General features: G+C 46.0%; 1 protein-coding gene across 9 annotated transcripts in view; it reads left to right on the plus strand.

The window, feature by feature from the left end:
- hdac7a (histone deacetylase 7a) overlaps positions 1 to 19,976 on the plus strand; it is a 131,643-nt gene that overhangs the window by 85,667 nt on the left and 26,000 nt on the right. For all 9 annotated transcript variants that reach the window (XM_069182906.1, XM_069182859.1, XM_069182948.1 and 6 more), the window contains 7 exons: positions 9,034 to 9,230; positions 10,012 to 10,099; positions 13,958 to 14,075; positions 14,831 to 14,934; positions 15,968 to 16,090; positions 17,540 to 17,649; positions 19,306 to 19,407. In XM_069182906.1, coding sequence (XP_069039007.1) covers positions 9,081 to 9,230; positions 10,012 to 10,099; positions 13,958 to 14,075; positions 14,831 to 14,934; positions 15,968 to 16,090; positions 17,540 to 17,649; positions 19,306 to 19,407 — 795 coding nt within the window. In that variant the 5' untranslated portion in view covers positions 9,034 to 9,080. The remainder of the gene's footprint in view (positions 1 to 9,033; positions 9,231 to 10,011; positions 10,100 to 13,957; positions 14,076 to 14,830; positions 14,935 to 15,967; positions 16,091 to 17,539; positions 17,650 to 19,305; positions 19,408 to 19,976) is intronic.

Raw genomic sequence — 19,976 nt, forward strand, 5'->3', positions numbered from 1 at the left:
TCTTTGGATAACAAACACACCTGCGGATTTCATAAACAGCCAGCAGTCACTGCGGGGGTTTAGCTGATGGGGATAATTGCATTCGTTCATGGGTTTCTGGTTAAGGCCAAGAATGTTTTTCCATTGAAAATGTTCCATTGAGAACTTGATTGCATATTGGTTCAGAAGGTCACAAAAGAAAGCCTGTACTTGATGCAGAAGGTATGGACAGTGAGTGGTAAAATGGATTGATTTTATCTACAGCCAGTACTGCACACATTAACACTGAACGTGGCAGTAGCTGTTCCGAGCAGGATTCCTCTCTAGCAAAGAGGTACTGATTATGCAGAATTGGTGAATCAATTTCCGTGTTACAGCGCTTTGGAAATTTGTTTGTGGTGGCTGGACGATGCACGGTTCTTACTCTGTTCCGTCATGAGTGAACCAGTCCCTGACTGGCTTCCCAGTCCCCATTTTGCTGCACGAAAATCCCGAAGCAACACGATCGGCCCTCCAGATCTCTGCACCCCAGACACGCCGCAGGGGCACTTGCTGATGTTTCGTGATGGATGAATACTGGAGTTGATTTGCTTTCGTCCCTACTCGTTCATCTCTCAAGCCAGTGGCGCTCCAGTAAAACAGACGTGTAAACTTCAGTGGCACTAGAAGACATTTCTGCAGAGGAGAAAAGCTGTAGAGGAACTAACAAACTCAGCATTGTATAGGCTGTTTACAGTTGGACTTGTAAATGGACATCCTTAGGTCTGTTATTTAAAGTGCCTGGAAGTGTGTGCTTAGCAGCAATAAAACCCTAAACAAAAACTGGAGAGCCCTGCCGTGAATCACTTTAATGTTTTGGAAAAAAAAGTTCTGCTATATATAGGTAGAGGTCTTTAAGGCTTCTGAGAGATACCGTGAAGGGAAATTCCATGAAGTCTGGGAGAATTATCTGTCATAAATGCGTCTGTTACAAAACCATCTTTGAAAAGTGCAAACTGGAGTCAAAACAAGGCCAGAAATAGCTCAAAACCATATTGCAATTAGGAGCACCATTTCCTTAATTATGGCGGTGGTGATTTTTTTTTTGCGATGTGGGTCAGCTGTCTTCTCTTTCTGTGCCTGCCGGGTTTTAAAAAGGCAGCTCTTTTGTCTCCTGTATTTCTGTATTCCCTGTGTTCCCCCTGTTTCCAAGACCGTCCGAGGGAATGATCTGTTGACAAACTGCTTTCGCTGGGCTGTGAATACCCATGTGCACGCCTGCTACTTGCAGCAGAGTAGCCACATGCCGAACGCTACTCTTTCTAAGCCGGGCAGATGAGAGGCTCTTCGTGGTGTTCATGTGCTGTGAGCTCCTTGCCAGTCTGTGGGGCAATTTTACAGAAGCCAACTGTAATCAAGGGATTCTACTAAGACTTGCAATTCTGGTTTCCCTATAATGGGCAGCTGTTTTTCTTTTCTTAGCCCAACCACGGAGAAATCCACAGAGCGGTAATTACACAAAGGAAATTATAGAGTGTTGCCCTGCCAGAAAAGGCCTCCAGTAAACACTGTTTGTGTTGGGGATCTGTTCTGGTTTTAGGGCTGCAGGCATCATCCTGCAGCTCAGTGTGTATTAATGCGATTACAACTGTGTTACTGTTATTGCCATTGATATTGTTATCTTTTTCTTCCGGGATGTGCTGTGGTTTTACAAAATGGAGCAGATTCCTTTAGGGATACAGTAATAATAATAATAATTATTAATAATTGCTTACACTTATATAGTGCTTTTCTGGACACTCCACTCAAAGAGCTTTACAGGTAATGGGGACTCCCCTCCACCACCACCAATGTGCAGCCCCACCTGGATGATGCAACGGCAGCCATAGTGCGCCAGAACGCTCACCACACACCAGCTATCAGTGGGGAGGAGAGCAGAGTGATGTGGCCAATTCATAGACGGGGATTATTAGGAGGCCATGATTGGTAAGGGCCAATGGGAAGTTTGGCCAGGACACCAGGGTTACACCCCTACTCTTTACGAGAAATGCCCTGGGATTTTTAATGACCACAGAAAGTCAGGACCTCGTAGGGAGATGGCCATGGGGATCCCGTTATTAGTCCTGAGAAATGAATCCCGTGATGGATCTTCTCCAGGGAATTTCTGAAGGGGTCCTGCTGGAAAGATGCTGGCCTCTATAAGGATTGTATTCCCGGAATCCACAGGAATTTGTAGCAGTGTAGCTGCTTTTATCCAATAGCAGTCATTCCTATTTAAGTGAATACCCCAGGGCAGCAGGCTCCAGTGAATAAAACGTTTGCATGCTGTGGAATCACTGTAGTCTTGCTGTTTCAGAACAACTCCCATGTAATTAAAGATCAAACCTGCAACAGCAAAGTTTTTATGCTAATATTGTGAGAACCTGCCCTAACCTTAACCTGGGAATCGGCACCGTGAACATTTCCAACATTGCATCCTCGTTGTAGTTAGTATTCAAACCTGTTTTTGTGCAGCGTTAAACACTTTTTATTTTTGTCCTAAGGGCTGATGCGCGATTAGAAATCTTTTCACCAAGGCATCTCCTTCAAGTACACCTCGGCCTGGAAGTAGAATTCAGATTGAGCCAGTGGGCACCTGGCAGAGGGCAGGAGAAAAGGGCATCGCATTGCGTTCTCTCTATGCCAGAGTACAGAGCAGCAAGACCTCTCTGCAGAAGGATCTACTGAATCTGCACAGCCTCTCTAACTGGTGGGATCAGGAATGAGCCTCGGATAACATCATCGCCAGCTCCACACAGTTGCCTCTCAGGCCCCGATCCTGCTTTCTTCACACAGCCGAGCGTGGCAGGGGTGGGGGGTATCTGGGTGCTTGTTTTTCACAGTGCTCAGAGGAATGTGCCACCTGTGTAGCCTCTTCCTGTTCTGTCTGTTAAAAGAAAGTGAATCACATTTGTGGCATTCCTGTCTGCCCCGCACGCAAATCGCCAGCACACAGCCTTGACGAGCGGCTCGATCCTGCAAGTGTGAAGTTCCTTATTGTTCATCGGTCATGAGGTCGATGTATGAGTCCTTAACATGCTCATGTCAGGCTGTTGCTGAAGCAGATTCCCTGGGATCATGTAAGAAATGGCCTTGTGAGAATCTTGGATGAAACCAGACAAACCAAATTCTGTCCTCTCATTTCTAAATATTTGTGTTTCTCGTGTTCTTACTGAAATCGTGAAGTTTAAAGTTGATTTCCGGGTATGAGACATGCATGCTTCCTTGAAACTCTTGGCTTACCGAGTCCACTTCAACAGCTTAAGTTTAGCTGTGGATGGTGTCTTAAATATTTTGAAGCTGACTATCATTCACCTGTTCTGGATTAATATTATGTTTAGTCAGATCTTTCCTCTGAAGCGTTCTCTGGAAATGGGCTGCTCCTGGTGTATCCTGGCCGATAAGAAGTCGAGGCAGAGGAACATCAATTCAGTCCCTCTCAGAGCATGGGTGTGACTCTGAATTTCTGGGGGATTTGACCACATCAAATCAGCAAAACTCTGTCAGGGAAAAACTAAGGATCATTGAGGATCCTAGGAAATTGTCTTTAACAATGTGGCAGGGTAATTTGTACCAGGCTCCCACTACTCTCTATGTAAAGAAGTGCTTCCTTTTTCTGGTCCAGCAAATACTCCTTTATAATTTCTCCTACTGATCTCGTGTCTTTGGTTCCTTAGTGCAAAGTAGTCCATTGGGTTGCCTTTGTCTAAAATATTTCATGACATTTCAAGTGCTTAGATTAGGTTTTCTCATGTTCTTTTATTTCTTTCAGGACTAAAATATTCAGTTCCTTTTCTCTTATGTGCAAGACATTCAGCTTAAACAACAAATTTACTGTCAGGGTAGCAATGTCATTTTGTAAGAAGGTGGCCTGAACTGAAGACCGTGTTCTCGCTATCCTGTGATGAGAGGGACCCAGGAGCATGCCAGCTGAATTTGTGCCTTATTACTGTTTGCCACTCGGCTCTTATTAACTAATGAGTCTTGGGGGGTGAGAAGCATGTGTGCTTGGAGCTATGGTGAAATGCGTGTCTGCCCCAGGGCTTCCTGTGGCACTGCGAAGGCTGCTGGGGGGGTTCCTTTTCAAGATTAAGAAAGAGATGAGCCCTGTGCTGCTGACCCTGAACTGAACAATACCGTGTACAGTTATTACCATTAACAGACAAGCGCTTAACTAATAATCCAGCAGCACTGCACCCATTAACTTTTGAGAGGCTCAGAATTGCAAAACACAGGTTGTCGCCTTTACAGTGACCTCTGTGCATTTTGTGATGTCGCATCTTACTCTCATGTGGAAACGCTGACTTTATTGAACAAGACCTCTGCGTATTTGCCATCTGATGTTATTTCCCTCTAAAATAGAATATTTTGTATCTGGTTTGATTTCTGACCCCCATGAGCATTATTTGAGTCACCTGGTGTGCATACAATATATATATGGGGAGCCTCTCAGTTACATGTTAGTGTTTTTTTAAAAACTTATTTATTGAAGAAATGGCTTACATGTTAATTATGCATGCAATCTTTAGCTCATTATCTTCTTCCACCTTTTCTTTTAGTTGACAATTGCACTTTTTTAACTATTTCACATAGATGGGGGCTAGTTACAGAAATAGAATTATTCAAGCCTACATTAGTTAACAGAAAAACAACAACTAAAGAGCCTGAAAATATACATCATTTTACTTCTCGAAGTGATGTCTTAATGGGGACATATTTTTTTCCGGTTTGACCGGTATTTGCTAAACCTTTCTGGCTCTGAATTAAGAGAAAATGCTGTCCTCTCCATTGTATAAATGTCATTCACAATATCAGTCCGCTGTTCAGACATCAGGGTTTTAAGCATGATCTGTTGAAACGCGAGCTTCCAAGCGCGAAACAGACTCTCTCTTTAACAGTTCACACCTGACTGGGCTCCTAGGCAGTAACTGACATTCCCCTCTGCTCTCTTATCCTCACTCTAAATCTCACTCTTTCTCGGGCTAAATTTAGCCTCGGTGAAAGGAGGGGGAATGATTCTTATTCTGACTGGACAGGCTCTGCCACGTAAAAAAAACACGCTGTTTTTCTTTCTTTTGTATTCCTCCTGACTCTTCTTCCTCCTCCTCAGCTGTGTGCAGCTTGGCGAGAGGCCAGCGCCGCAGGCGAGCCAGGCGAGATGAATGACATTTGCATTTCATTAAAACCCCGGGTCTCAAAGTGCCACATCCTCGCACACAAACAAGCACGTTCCCATCCGCGGCTCCTCCAGCGCTACAAAGCCAGGAGAAATGAGGGGAAAAGTTGTTGATTGTTTTTGCTTGTTAGCTTAGAGGAAGGACACAGCTGGCTGCTCGTTTTCTAAAAGGGATTGATTGTAGAAGTAAGGGGGCTGTACTTACAATACATGTTCTCACACATGATCCATTCACAATCCCCTCGCTCCACTGCACACACACACAATCCTACACACACACAATACCTTCACTCCACTGCGCGCGCACACACACACAATACTCTCACTCCACTGTGCGCACACACACAATCCAAAACACACACAATACTTTCACTCCACTGCGCACGCACACACACAATACTTTCACTCCACTGCGCACGCACACACACAATACTCTCACTTCACTGTGCACACAATCCTACACACACACGATACCCTCACTCCACTGCACACAATCCTAAACACACACACGATACCCTCACTCCACTGCACACAATCCTAAACACACACACGATACCCTCACTCCACTGCACACACAATCCTACACACTCACACACAATACCCTCACTCCACTGCACACTCACACACACAATCCTACACACTCACACACGATACCCTCACTCCACTGCACACTCACACACACAATCCTACACACTCACACACGATAACCCTCACTCCACTGCACACTCACACACACAATCCTACACACTCACACACGATAACCCTCAATAATACTAATAATAATAATAACAATAACAATAATAATGTTATTGTTGTAAATGTTTTGCTTATTTTTATTGGCAACACTGTAATTCATCAGCCACGCCAGTAAAGCACTTAATAAGGAATTTGACAAAAGACAGATCTTGCTGTTGGGAAAAGTGTTGTCACAGTTCTTCAGGAGTGGACATTCCTGTGGTCCTCCACGCCCTGTGTGGCCGGAGATGTGGTTCAGGGAGGGCACAGGAGGCCAGTTTCAGACCGGGACACTGCAGCATGACTGATACATGCCTTAGACACGCTCCACTCTTCCTTTTACTTTTGTCTGTTTGTCATAGTGACAGCAATGTGTTGAGAAAATATTTGTCTCTTAGTTTCCTGCTTCAGGATTTCGGCCACGTTTAATATACGCTGTGCTTTTGGTATACATTTTCCATATTTGTGCCGCTATTGCACAGAACCATTTGTTTGATTTGCTTATTTTCTCCCTCAGTAGATCATGGAGGTTAGAGTAGGTAGTGGTGTCAGCATGGGTAGGCTGCAAAGGAACAGGTAAGGTTTATGCCATGCTGAAAGGAAAAGAGAAGAGACACAACATTTTGGCTGTCAACATCTGAAGAAGGCTCCACAGCCGAAATGTTGTGTCTCTTTTCTTTCCCTTTCAGCATGGAATAAACCTTTACCTGTTCCAGTCGATCATAGTGCATTCTTACCTAGGGGTCCGATCACTTCAGAATTGCACTGAAATCCTGATATTGAATGACCGACAATTACAGGTAAGACAGGAGGTTCTACTTCGGCGTCTCATGTTTGATGGTTAAAAACCGGTTACAGCTCTACCAGTGCGTCCTTCCCGCCTTATTCGCTGTTAAGACGAGAGGAGGCTCCTGCAGAGCCAGCGAAAGCTGTCCTGACGTCAGGATTCCTCTGTCTGACTATCCAGCTCTCTACCTGCATGAGAACTTCTCTGACACCGGGCCGTGTGTCTGGCACGCTTTCAGAGTGTGCCAGACCTGTTTTGTCATCCTATCTTTCCTGTGATACAGGAAATTCAGTCACTAGCTTTCTGAGTATGTTACTAACATGCACTTGTACCCGATTCAGGGTGACGCCTGGTTACTTTCAGTGGTATTGGATGTTTTGGGGGGTCTGTGATCCAGCCCTGGAAACCCTGTGATTCCTGTTTTTTTCACAAATGTAGTTTCGTAGAAGAGCTGCCAATCGCATTCCTACCCCATCGATGTGGCAGACGTTAAAAAGGTCTTCCCGTCCCTTATTTGCTCTGTGGGGAAATCGCCACTCGGATGATTTAGGCCAACTTGAAGATCACTGGCTGAAGACTCTTGCTGCTCCTTTATGAAGGATCCAAAACAACGATGTGCTTGCCTGAAGGAGCAGTGATGTGTGCACAGTCTGCTTGAACTGAACGATTTCCCCAGCCCTGCCAGGTGGTAACCCTTGTTCCCTTGGGGAGCCAAAGGCGTGAACTTCAATTTGACCTCGGCGACGGCTTCTCACAGCAAAATCATCTTTGCCCCAGCAGGACCACAGAATCTGCTGTTGTGAAGGAAATGAGCCTTCCGCTGAGTCACCGATGCAAATGTTTCAATATGGAAATCATCGAATGAAAACGCTTAATTCACAACAGCGGAAAAGAAAAAGAGCCGGTTTCCAACGTGGGCAGAGTGTTGCCCTTCTTTCTGGCCGAGATAAACGCCCGAGGCCGGGCTCAAATGGACGTGCGGGATTGGAGCACAGAAGCACGCCCGCTTTTGTGTTGTGCGGGAGAGCTCCAACGGAGGGGGTAGTTTCCCTTGTAAGTTCACGGAACGGGAGCCCTGTAATCGCTGGAGCCCCTTCCTGGAGCTCTGATTTGAGGTCACCTGGAAAGAAGTCACCTTTGTTGTTTTTTTGTTTCTGCCGGGAGTGGCGTTCAGGGATCAGTTTACAGCTGTGAGTGGGACCAGTGTGTGAGGTGGCAGCTTTGTGAGTCCGCTGGTGATTCAGTGTTTTTCCCACTCTTACTGTGCAGCAGTGTAACTAAGCCAGGGACACTGTGCTGTCATATTCATGCTGCCTTGCTTGAACTCGCTGACCCATTCATCAGCATAAACACACCCTGCCATGCCCTGGTCCTGTACAGCTCTTTAATAGTTCTTGTCTCTATTCTGGCTCTGTGCGGAACACAGTTCTAAATGTCCTGGAGTTTTTTCTGAAATCTTCGAAAGGTTTATTGTACAGGTGTGTGGCGGTCAGCAGTGGCTTTCTGATGGGGTTTTCAGTGGGAAGGCCTACCGTACTGCAGGTGTCTAATGCTGTTCGCATGATAGTTTTTGAAAGGCATCAAAGTGGACACATGTGTTTTTATTTTACAACCTATGTCCAAAGCATGTGTTGTACTAAAGAGGTTATGTTGATGACCATAGATATATAGAATTATCCATAGACTATAGGATTCCATAGGTTTTTTCCAGCTGAAGCAAGATTGCAAGTTGTCTAAAATTGCTCATGCCTACTGCGCAACAGACCCTAGGCTTGAAACAAGGACAGTCGGTACTGCGTGCTTGTAAATGGGAGCCTTAGTATTATCTGGTTCACTGTCCACTTTGAATTATTCTTCACACATCAATAGCAGGTACGTGCATTAGAAGCACGTACGTGGATCGAGTGCGTTTGGATCGAGACTCAGGCGAGCCCCAGTGCAGAGCAATTTTCCTGAATTCAAGAGTGAGGCTGTGGTTGGCGCTTGTCGGCAGTGGATACTCAGCCGCTCGGTAACACTGTGTTGCCATTGGTTTAGTTTTTTTCCTGTTGGCCTGTTTTCCTGTTTTTTTTTTCCTGTTTCCTGTGTACCTGTTGGCCACCCTTTGTTGTTTGCGTTCTGTATTGTAATAGCATTCAGACGCACAACAATAACGACACCCCCCTTTTCCAAGCATCAGAAAAGAAAAACCGAAGAAGAGAGTGGGGTGGGGGGACAGAGAATCAGACTCACAAAGAGAACTACTTTTCATGCGGTTTCTATCTGCTGGCCACACGTTTTGCTCGCGCTTTGCTTTCTAATGCCGTTCTCTCTCTCTCTCTGTCTCTGTCCACCGCAGCGGATGTGAGCCCCCCCGTGTCCGTGGCAGTCCCTCAGGCCGCCCCCATGGACCTGCGCGTGGGCCAGCGGCTGGTGCGGCCCGGCTCGGAGACCGCCATGCTGACGCCCCTGCCCCACCCCCTGCTCCTCGGCCCGTTCCCCAGCCCCCAGCCCTGCGCGCAGATCTCCCAGCACCAGCTGCACCAGCAGATCCGGGTACGGCTCTCTTCCGGCTCTCCTCCTGATGGGGGGGGGGGGGGGGGTGTGCGTGGTGTGTCTGGCCGGAAAAGTGTGGCCCTGCGGTGTGCACGCTCGACTACAGCACACAGACGTGTATTTCAGGCTTGTGGATGCAAATTGGAAAGCACTGAGTCTCTCTGTTAAAAGAAACACCTTCCCGTCTCGCTAAAAGGTTTTCCCGTTTTGGTCTTCCTGACACCCATTTGGAGGGAAAAGACAGAAGAAACATGCTTTGTGCTTTTGCTAGCCTTGAGAAGATCTTCTCCTCTGCCAGAAATGACAGGCAGAGATGCAGATCATGGCAACAGTTACACAGTTGCAGTATCGGCCATGAGCGGGCTGGTACTGTAGGTGGTTCTGCCAGGGCATGTTGATGGGACACTTCTGCAGCTTTTCAGAAAGATCATGTCTTATCTGATCTCTGGCGTTTTTGATGTGAGGCTTGTCTTTCTCTTACGGGGAGGAAAGCAAAGGCCTCATGCTCACAGTAATGAAATGGACAAGAATCCAAAACAAAGTGACCACATCTCATCTCCTCCTTAAGGAGATTCGGCTACACCGCAAGGGACTGGTTTGTGATCTAAATGGTAAAATGTATTACCACAGAACACAAAACATGTAAGTATCTCGGAGACAAGGTCATTCACTCTGGTAGTTGCCTTGGTCAAGATGTTGCTCTCCATCTAAGTAAATGAGGCTTTGAGATCACGCGTTTGCCGGTGAATGTTAGTAGGATGTGCAATGTTGTGTTTTGCAGTTTAACATGGAGCAGCGGCGACGAGAGCAAGAGCAGGAAAAACAGCAGGAATTGCAGCAGCTGTGGCACAAGGACAAAAGCAAGCAGAGTAAGTCATGGCGCCCCCTGTTGCTCGGGCTGAACAAGTTCGGGGAGTGAGTACCGAAGAATTCCTCTCCTTAAGCCTAACCCCTTCCCAGAGCCTTAGACTAACCACACATTTATACTTGCATGTGTCCACGTTCTCATGTGGCAGCAATGACTCTGCGTGCAGAAATACTATCCATGAAGGAATTTGAGTTCTTCCGGGGGGCATTACACCATCTCTCGGCTCTCAGGAGTGGGGCTTTGTGTTTATTAATAGGGAGGGACTGTGCACGTTCGCGAAACATTGTAAAAACAAAAGTTTCTATTTGGAGAAGTAGCAGTTGATTATGTCTTCTGCTTTTTTGGGGGTTTCCCAGTCTTACTTGGCTTTAAACTTTAGTTAATGATTCTGGATATCCCAAAAACAACAAGCAGGTCACAATTCCAAGAATTCATCCTTCTATATATATATATTGTTTTTCTGTGTTCCTTGTCCATAATTGATCTTATCTGTATTCTCCCTTAACACAAAAAAAATGATGAAAAAAAAAACAGTTGATCCAAAAGTACACTATGCTCTAGACAAAAGTCCCAAGGAAAACTCCTCCTTGCGAGCTGGGGAAAGCTTCATTGTCATGATTTGACATGAAATGAGTCACATTGCTAGCTTCCTGTGTTTTTTATTGCTTTGTGCTTTATTATCTGCGAGGACACAGTGCAGTTCTCAGTGGCAAGGATGAGGTCAGAGGTGCTTTCCTGATGTTGCCAGTGGCAAGATGCGACGAGATTGTTTGCTCAGAAGGGCTCCTGTTTGCTGATCGGGCTGCTGAACCACAGTTCTGTCACTGGTGCCCAAGCACTGCAGCGGTGTGGTCTGTAGATCTCCTTCAGGAAGAACATCTCTGTATCCGTTCTGGCAGCTTACTTGAAGTAAAGAGTACACAGATGAAATCACAGGCATGTGACAAGCTATGTGGGGGAGGAGTTGGGGAAGACTGCTTGCAGAGTTACAGACAATAGCTGGCCGTACTGTTATTTGTGGAGGTGTTTGGAAGACCTTGGACGTCTGATAACCTTGTATGTGCTCCACAGGTGCCTTGGAAATTTAAGGCAGGGCTTCTAGGGCACTGCAGTACTTCAGTGCAACCAGTACCTCAGTTGCTGCATGTTCCTTCTAATTCTCGGTGCCAAAGAACTCAGGAGCTGATTGCACTTCAGCACCGGGGTAGAGCAGATTGGAAAGGCCCGTTGTCTGTCAGGCCCTGATCTAAGGGGCCCAGATGACCACGTGCAGCACACGGCCGTTTTGGTGGCGAGCGAGTCTCATCTGCTGGGAGGAAGAAGTGCAGAGCTGCTGAATCAGAAGCTGTCTGTGTTGTTGTTAATCCGGGCCACAGCTTCTCCTTTCCAGCTCTCCCAGGGGTTAAAAAAGGCAGCAGGGTTTTAGAAAAAAGAGCAGAAGCTGTTGAAAGCTGGCCATCTGCCATTGCACTATAAAAAAACAGTGTTTTATTTTCAGGGTGGAGGAACATGGGGTGGGGGGGGTGTATTAATCTTCTTCCTCTGTATGAATCAAACAACCCCAGGTAGCCTCTGGCAGGCGGTCCATAGCAGGAAAAGGCCCAATTCTGTATAATAAGGTGTGTTTTGGGGTGATAGGAGCACTTTTAAACTCAACACCCCAAGGCTACAGAGGTTTTTATTCATAGTGACTTACATGTGTAATCTGAGCAAAGCACCTTGCTCAAGGGTACTTCAGCAGTGTCCCACCTGGGGTTTGATCCCAAAACCTTACCGTTCCCACACCTTCCAGGCTCACACCCCTGACTGATGAACATTAATATTTCATGCAATTTGCTCTACAACACTGAACCCTGGTCTTCTCATTAGCTGTCTTTCTGTAGAGGTCCCTACATTTTGTGTAACCACGTCACAGTTGCATTAAGTTTTAGAATTGCAATTCTTACAGGCTACCCAATATTGGTCTGACCCTCAGACCATGGAACTGGGATAAAAGAGATAAAATAAAGAATTATACAAGAAAGGGAAAGGGACCCCGATGGACCTAATAAAGGTTTACTGTGGTATACCATGGTAAAACCTGAGTAGAATTTGGGAAAGCATACTGAAATCAGTTTAGATTAATCTGTCTCCTGTAAATTGAGTTTTGTGATAGGAATGAATTACATAAATCATTCATAAATCATAAAATAATGGGGTAAATTATTCATAAGGCAATAAGCATAAGAAAGCTGCAGAAACTAAAGGAGTATTGCCTATGTAATACAAAATTAAGTCCAGAACTGACAATTAGAGCAATATGAGAGGATTCTCTGTTCTGCTGTATGGCAGTGTGGGGGTAAGAGAGGTCAGACCTTGTGTCAAGAAAGTGGATAGAGGGTTAGGAGAATTGGTCAGAGCTGGATTTGATAGCTCAAGAGCTGTCAATCTATGGTGTAGAACAGTTCGGTCAGCATGTGGAAACCTGAAGAATTTTTCCAATGGGGAATTTTTCTCCAAGCTGTTAGCTGGATCAGCTGTCGTGCAGAAAGCAGTAGCAACAAACAGGTCACTCACACAAGCTTTAAAAATAGCAGGCTTGTATTTAATGCAAATATTGACAATAACAGGACCTTTTCTAATCTACAGACAACAGGGAAATACTATCACCAGGGTAAGGTTTGATAGACTACTGAAAAGCCCTGAGTCAATATTGAGCTACACCTCCAGATCTTAAGTAGGTAATTCTTTGTTTGGCACTTAAAGGTGTGAGTCAGTTCCTGCACCAATAAAGAATATATATATATATCAGCTTCCATCACCCTGGGCCAAAGTTCTTATGTTCTGCACTGGCTACCAACTCCATTTAGCAGCTGAAATATTTTAGAATATGATCCGTGCTGTTGACCTGTCATTCCTACAGCTCTTTGCCTCATCAGAGGTGCAGATCAACATAGAAAATCACTCTCTTGGAAACTGGAGTACAGCCAGATTTTTTTCTGGCAGTGGTGGCTCTTTTCAGAGTTCAGCTGGTATTAGCTAGAGCGCGGAGAGCCAGCCTGCAGTCTCACTGAGCGCTGTTGTACAGCTTGTACAGCCTTGTTTGTCATTAGACTGGGGTCATTACAGTAGCATCTGGCTCACACAATGAGAAAACAAGTTTAGCACAGTATTGCGTTAAAAACATAACAATGTGTTTGCCAAATTGTCTTCTTCCTTTAATGAGGTTAAGCACGATTAGCTGCAGCTCCATCCAGCAATAGCCTATACCGTAGGTGTCTGGGAATAGAATTATAATTATAGCCATTTTCAGCTGAGCCAGCCAACTACAGGCATAAAATACTCAAGATTTTACTACCAGTGCCACTATTAAAAAAGAACATTGTTTAAAAGGCAGATTGCACATAATGTCTATTACTGCCTTAAATGACCTTTCAAGACAAAAATCAAATGAATTGATTTCAGCGATTCTGTGTTAGCTGACCATTTGCATAGCAAGGGCCGGGCCCATGTGGCTTCAGTTTTGGGTTGACACCTTGCTCTCAGTCCCTCTTCACAGCCACATGTGTGGGAATTCCTGTGTGTGAGTGCATGTCAGCTCTGCTTCCTTTTCCACTTTTTCCTTCAGAACGGTTCAAGAGCTTTCGGAGAGCATGTGGTAGCAGTTACCATAGGTTCAACACACTTTTGAGTGCCTTATTGTACAAGTCTGCAGGGGTCATTGCAGAAAGACATGTGGAGACTTTCTTTAAAAAACATCCACGGTTCAATTGCCTCCATTCCCCTCACCTTGGAGAGAATGATGAAGGAATTGCTGTTCCTGCAGGATCTCGTGGAATAGAAAACAGGACTCTGATTTCATGGCTCTCTTGATTGGCAGGTGCTGTGGCCAGTACAGCTGTCAAACAGAAACTACAGGAAGTGATCCTCAAGAAACAGCAGGCTGCCTTGGAGCGTACCAACTCCAACCCCTTGAGCAACCCCCCTGTAGCCTACAGGTGAGCCAACCCACACTTGTTCTCCTTCTGAGCTGGTGTCGTCTGTTTGCGAGCCAGCCAGAGCCATACACGCAAATTAACAGCCATGCTTTTCTCAATGAGCGTGTCCCCACAATAAGAGCCTTGAACACTAGGCATGCAGTTTTAGTCAACTGAACCCCAATAGGATTGCTATCTGTTTAATATGGGTGCCAGGTTCAGTCTAACTGTTTTTGGACGGTGTAAAAGTGTAAGGTTTTTGGAAAAGTATGTGAGTCCTTTCAAAAATGATCAGAATGTTTTACTTTAAATGCTTTGAATAAATTGTAGCATTGACAAATGTGAGGCCATTTGGCCAATTCACCTCATTTGGTAGTTAGTAGATGTTTGGTCCACAATCTCATGAAGCTGTTTTCTTAAAAGAAAACAGGGTTTCAACTACAGCAGCATTGTGCAGCAGCTTGTTCCAGACTCCCACAACTCTTTGTGTAAAGAAAGTGCCTCTCAGTTTGAAATGCACTTCCCTGCAGTTTCTCCACATGTGTGCCCTCTTGTTCATGGTTCACTGGGTTGGGTGTGTCAAGGCCCTTGAGGATTTTGAGTACTTTTACTGTGTCACAGTCTTCCTTATTCAAGACTAGTAAATGTATCGAGTGAAACCTCCATGATTTTAATGGCTGCAGAAAATAAAGATCAGATACAAATTTAAACTAAATCAACAAACAGGCCGGCTGTACAAAGACACTGGTTTAATGCTGTGGGCTGTATATCTGCAGGGCGCTGGCTCCGGACCCCGATGTCCCCCCTCCCTCTCTGATGGTGCCCCCCCCACCGCAGCCACCCAGCGACTCCCCAGAAGACATTCCGCTGCGCCGGACAGGTTGGTCCATCGCCACTGCATTCGGGAAGTTGCCAGTTCAGTCCGAGTCAGTTTCCTTCATCCTCTTGCCTGTCCTGGGAGGAGAATGAAGACTCCTGGCTTGCGGCAGGACGAGCCGGGTGCTAAGGTGACACTAGGAGATGAATGTGGGAGGCTTCACAGGAGGCAACAGAGCTGGTCGCCTTAGTCCCTAAACAAAAACAAAACTTCTCATCCAACCCAGCGCTCGTCCATCTTAACACATTATTTCTCCAGACCGTTATTCAGCAGATCCACACAGATTTTGGGTGAGGCTGTTCAGTTCAGAGAGATCATCTGTATACAGAATCCAATCTCAGACATGCCTTACAGAAGCCTAACAAAATGCACACATCACTGTGAGATGGCGCCTTGTGTTTGGATATGGCACATGAATATTCACCAGCCAGCTCCACAGAAACACAAATTCACGTTTTGGAAATTGATAAAGCGCTAATTATGCATTTCATAAAGGGCTGTGATATCTTGAAATGAATCTGTGCCCATATGGCGAAGTAGTTTAACATGTCTTCAGCCTCACAAGGAATCATTCCCCCAAAAAAACAGGGACGGGTTCTCAGAAATGAGCGCTGTGTGTGATGCCAGCTCGTGTCAAAATGGGCCCTGCAGTGTGGCCTCATTGACTAAATGGGATGAACTTCTGCTCTACTCCTACATGAGACAGTGAATGAAGAGCCTAGCAGATGAGTCGAACTGTCCGCTTCTCTTCCAGTAACACATGGTGAAATCCGGGAAAACAGCAATTACATTAAAACTGGAGTCACCAATCTGGCAATTTAGCAGACGCAGCACAGTGGGCCGGCCAGCCAGTGAGACAGCACCCCTGTGTGGGAGGAGCCACCCAGGGCTGTAGTCTAACTGTCATCTCTGCATTAATAATTAGTTGGCAAAATTTTGAACACTACAGCAGCACCTGTTCTGAAAGAGCAAGGGTGGGATTCCCTCCAGGAGGGGTGGTTAACCTGTGTAACAGGGCATCGTCCTGTTGTTTCAGCCTCCGAGCCCAACCTGAAGGTGAAGAACAAACTGAAGAAGCACCTGGGCACCAGGAAGAGCCCCCTGACCCGCAAGGAGAGCGCCCCTCCGACTGTGAAGCAGAGAGCCCCCGAGACTATGGGTGGGTATCGTGGTCGCTCCTCAACATCGGCCTGTGATGCCAACACCCCAGTGACGCTAAGGCTGCCTGGCTTCACATTAAGTCCTATCACTGTTTTGAATGTCTAGATTCAATGACGTGAATTATTTCCCTTTGCCCAGCGATGCATTACTAGGCATTCAGGCCCTAAAAATGCACCTTCAGGCACCTTGTCCAGCGGTATCTTCAAGGAAGCTGGGTACTGACTTCAGCAACATGTCTGGTCAGCTTATTCTTGACTTCAGCAACATGTCTGGCCAGCTTATTCTGTACTCCCACTTACCTCCTGCCCTCTGGTTTTATTACATTCCAGAAAGTGGGACAATTAAAAATGAGTCTTTCCTCGCGAGAATGTAATGTGTGGTCACACCATGCGCAAATCGGTGACCTCAGCGCCTGTACTGTAGTACACCAGATAAATGCCTGATTGATAACTTCAGTAGAAGCCAAGTGCAAAACAACAAACCTTGAAACTAGCCAATTACACATTCCACATGGGTCTGTTTCGTTTTGTATTATTGGTATACTGTTGGCCAACATCGTTTTTCACCTTTTCAGTTTTTAACAGGCCTGCTCCTTTCAAGTTTTATGGATGCAGATGTCCTTAAACATGTGTGTGCTCAAAACTGTTTTAAAGAGTCTGAATCATGAATGGAAGTCTAAATATGTTTTTTTTTTTGCGTTAGTCTGGGATTCCAGTGTCTGTGGGTTGAGCAGCTTCAGTGCTTTAAGTCTCCTTACAGGAACCTGAAATTCAGATTGAAAGCAGGGTGCTGCCTTCTTCCGCCCTGGGACTTTTTTTTTCTTTTCTGATTAAGGTTTGACGTCCAATTTGCATTATAAACCCTCCTGACGTAATCAGTGCTGAAGTGTTTTTAAATGGTTTTCAGCTGTAGTCATTTCCTTTGAGAAAAGGCAGGACTGGGTTGTGCAACAAGTCTCGCTGAGGTGTGCTTGTTCACCAGTGAGGTCTGGAGGTGATTAATACTCTGCCAGGTGGGAGATTTCCAGGCAGGTCATTTATCCAGTTCTTGCTGGTATTGCTCTTCCAGAGCCTCTCACGTAGCTTCCCATGTGAAGGGAGTTGTTTTGAAACACGATAAGAATGGACTGATTCAAGAGCCATGATGGGGCTATTAGCTCAAGGTTTCTTAGAATATCTTTTCCATTCCGGTTCAATTTTTCTGTTTTACTGACAGGCTGTGAATAAGGTTCCCGTGTGCCACTGTTTTTTTTTATTATTTCTTTCTTTAACATCTGATCGGATCCCTGTTTTGCTGGCACCCGACGGCAGCCGAGAAGCAAAAACACGGAATCTTCTCGCTGATTGGTTGATTGTTCGATGAGAAGAGCATGTTTCAGCCTCTGTCCTGTGATGCCTCTGGTGAAGACAGATGTTGAAACAGCTGTGCTTATTTCTCTCCCCACCAGACTCCTCTCCCAGCAGCAGCAGTACCCCCGTCTCCGGCTGCAGCTCCCCCAACGACAGCCTGCCCACGGAGAATGGAGTGCTGCCCCCGACCGCTGGAGTGTCCCATGAGGTGAGCCCCCAATTTTCCTCTTCCCCTCGGCCCTGGTTCTTCAGCCTCTCGGGCTCAGCCGCTGCCTGAACGAGACAAGGGATCCCTGACTTCATTTATCATGTCTGCTCGCTTTCTTAACCATGTACACCAGTAAATAGGGTCAGGCTACTGTCATAACCAACAGTGTTCCTACCTTGCCAACGCAGCGCTCTGTCAGGAGAAGAAAGCGGGTGTTTGTCTGGACATCGATAATAAATCAGAAGGTTTTTTACATGTAAAATAATAGATATCTCATCATTGGTACCATCTATTGACCTGACCTTTTGAGGAACACATTACATTCATTCAATTTTTCAGTCGGGGGAAGGGGTTGTATGTAATGTGTATGTATAAGTGGCATTTGTGTTAATAAAACCAATGTTGTCTTGCTGCACAACCACCTCCACCGCACAGAGCTAAGCACTTTTTTACGTCCTAGTAAGTCTTCTTATAAAGGGAGTCTGTTGTAGTAAAGAGCCCACGTGTGCTGTAGTTTGCCCTTGTCGGTCTCTGAAGTAGTGTTTTGGAGGGGATTTACGGAGCCTGTCTTTGAGGAAAGCGAATGGTCCATTCAGAAAAGTGTGGGTCCGGTTCACACGCTCTGCTGGGGCAGAGGTCACAACCGGGGTCACCGCCAGGGCAAATAGAAATAGGATGGAGACCAATCGCAAAGCAGAGGTCACCATTCCTGTTTTCCTGATTGGTCACCAGAACAAAAGGCCGTCTGCATCACCAGAGTCTTTCTGCTCCCCTCGTCTGGTTCTTGCTGGCTCCTTTTTCTGTTTCTTTTTAGGTCCCCTCGTGTGCTTTCCTCAGCTCCTCCCATTTTAATTATTTCTTCCTTTTTTTTGTTTTGCAAATCTCATTAGCTGCCAGGCCGTTAGTTTTGGAAATCTGAGCTGTGAGTTCTTGGAAACCTTGTAGGTACAGAACGCAGGGTGTGCAGGACTCTCTGGCAACGGAGTAATCGAATGTTTTAAACAATGGCCCTGGAGACAGGCTTTTACAGCAGCGGCAGACTCTGCCCATGACACTTGATCTCTTCGTGCATTAATTAAACCTTTTAACCCAGGTCTGTTCTGATTAATTCATTTAGAGGCTGCATTGATGAATTGAATATGCTTCCCACACACATGCTCTCTCATGGTGGCTTAACAACTCTTCCTCTGCAGGAGTGCAGAATTTAATGAGATCTATTGAAATGAAAGATTTAAGCTGCTTAGAGAATCCTAAATATGGGGAAAAGATTCAGTAAATTTAAACTTTAAATAGTATCCATTCTAGATCATTAGCCCTTTAATTTTTTACACAACGAGAACAAGCCTTCTCATTGCAGAAATGAGGTTGTCCTTTGCCCCCTTTGTCCTTTTATTTCTCTACCCCTGTGAATGTTGAGCAAGAGCTGGGTGGTTTGATGAGACGTGTGTATGGATCCCCCACCTGTCTCTCTCCTGCCCATTCTCCTCCTCTGAGTCTCATGCACTCATTTTTCCCCCTGTTCAGTTGAGTCGTTTCCCCACATTCGCTCCCTCCCTTGTTTGCTCTCGTCTCTCCAGGCGCCTGGTTCCTGCCAGGTGATGCCATCATTCCCCTGTCTGTTTCGCTGCCTGACTGCCTCTGTCTTCCTCCCTCCAGGCACAGAGGCTGCTGCTCCAGGATGGCATGCTGGCACACTTCACTGTGCAGAACCCCTCCGCTCTTCCCACCATCACACTGGGCCTGCCAGCCAACGCCAAGGTGTGTGTCAGACAGCGCTCGTGCAGAGTCCCAGCACCACATTGACTGGCACAGCCAGGACAAGACTTGCCTCTGGGAATCCAAGTGCTTTTCCTTAGAAACGCCGGCTTCCACCGTGACCTCTGATAGGTTAAAGAATGGATACTGAAATCGTGCTTCATGCAGTGACTGAACATGTGGCTGCGAGCACCTCTGTTACCTGTTGCTCAGTGCGTTGACAAAAGACAGGATCATCATCTCGTTCATTTGGCTGACTGTAGTTTATTAATCAGCGTGTCTTGTCCTGCCTTGTCCGCAAAGATCCCAGCTTCAGCATCATGACTGGGTATTATGGGCCCCTCTCTTCCAGAGTGGATTGTCTTCCTCTTAACTTCCACTGGCGTGTCCAAGTCCTTGTTTGTTTGTTTGTTTGTTTGTTTGTTTGTTTGTTTGTTTGTTTGTTTGCTGACCTCTGAACCTTTCAGAATTGTCAGCGCTTGAGTCACCCAAACCCCTGTGCAAAAATAAAGAAACCATGTGCCCTCGCCCAGCCTTCAAGCGTGGCTTTGAGAACAGGCCTCCTCTCGTTG

This window comes from Lepisosteus oculatus, chromosome 1 (genome assembly GCF_040954835.1).
Source record: "Lepisosteus oculatus isolate fLepOcu1 chromosome 1, fLepOcu1.hap2, whole genome shotgun sequence".
NCBI classification, from domain to species: Eukaryota; Metazoa; Chordata; class Actinopteri; order Semionotiformes; family Lepisosteidae; genus Lepisosteus; species Lepisosteus oculatus.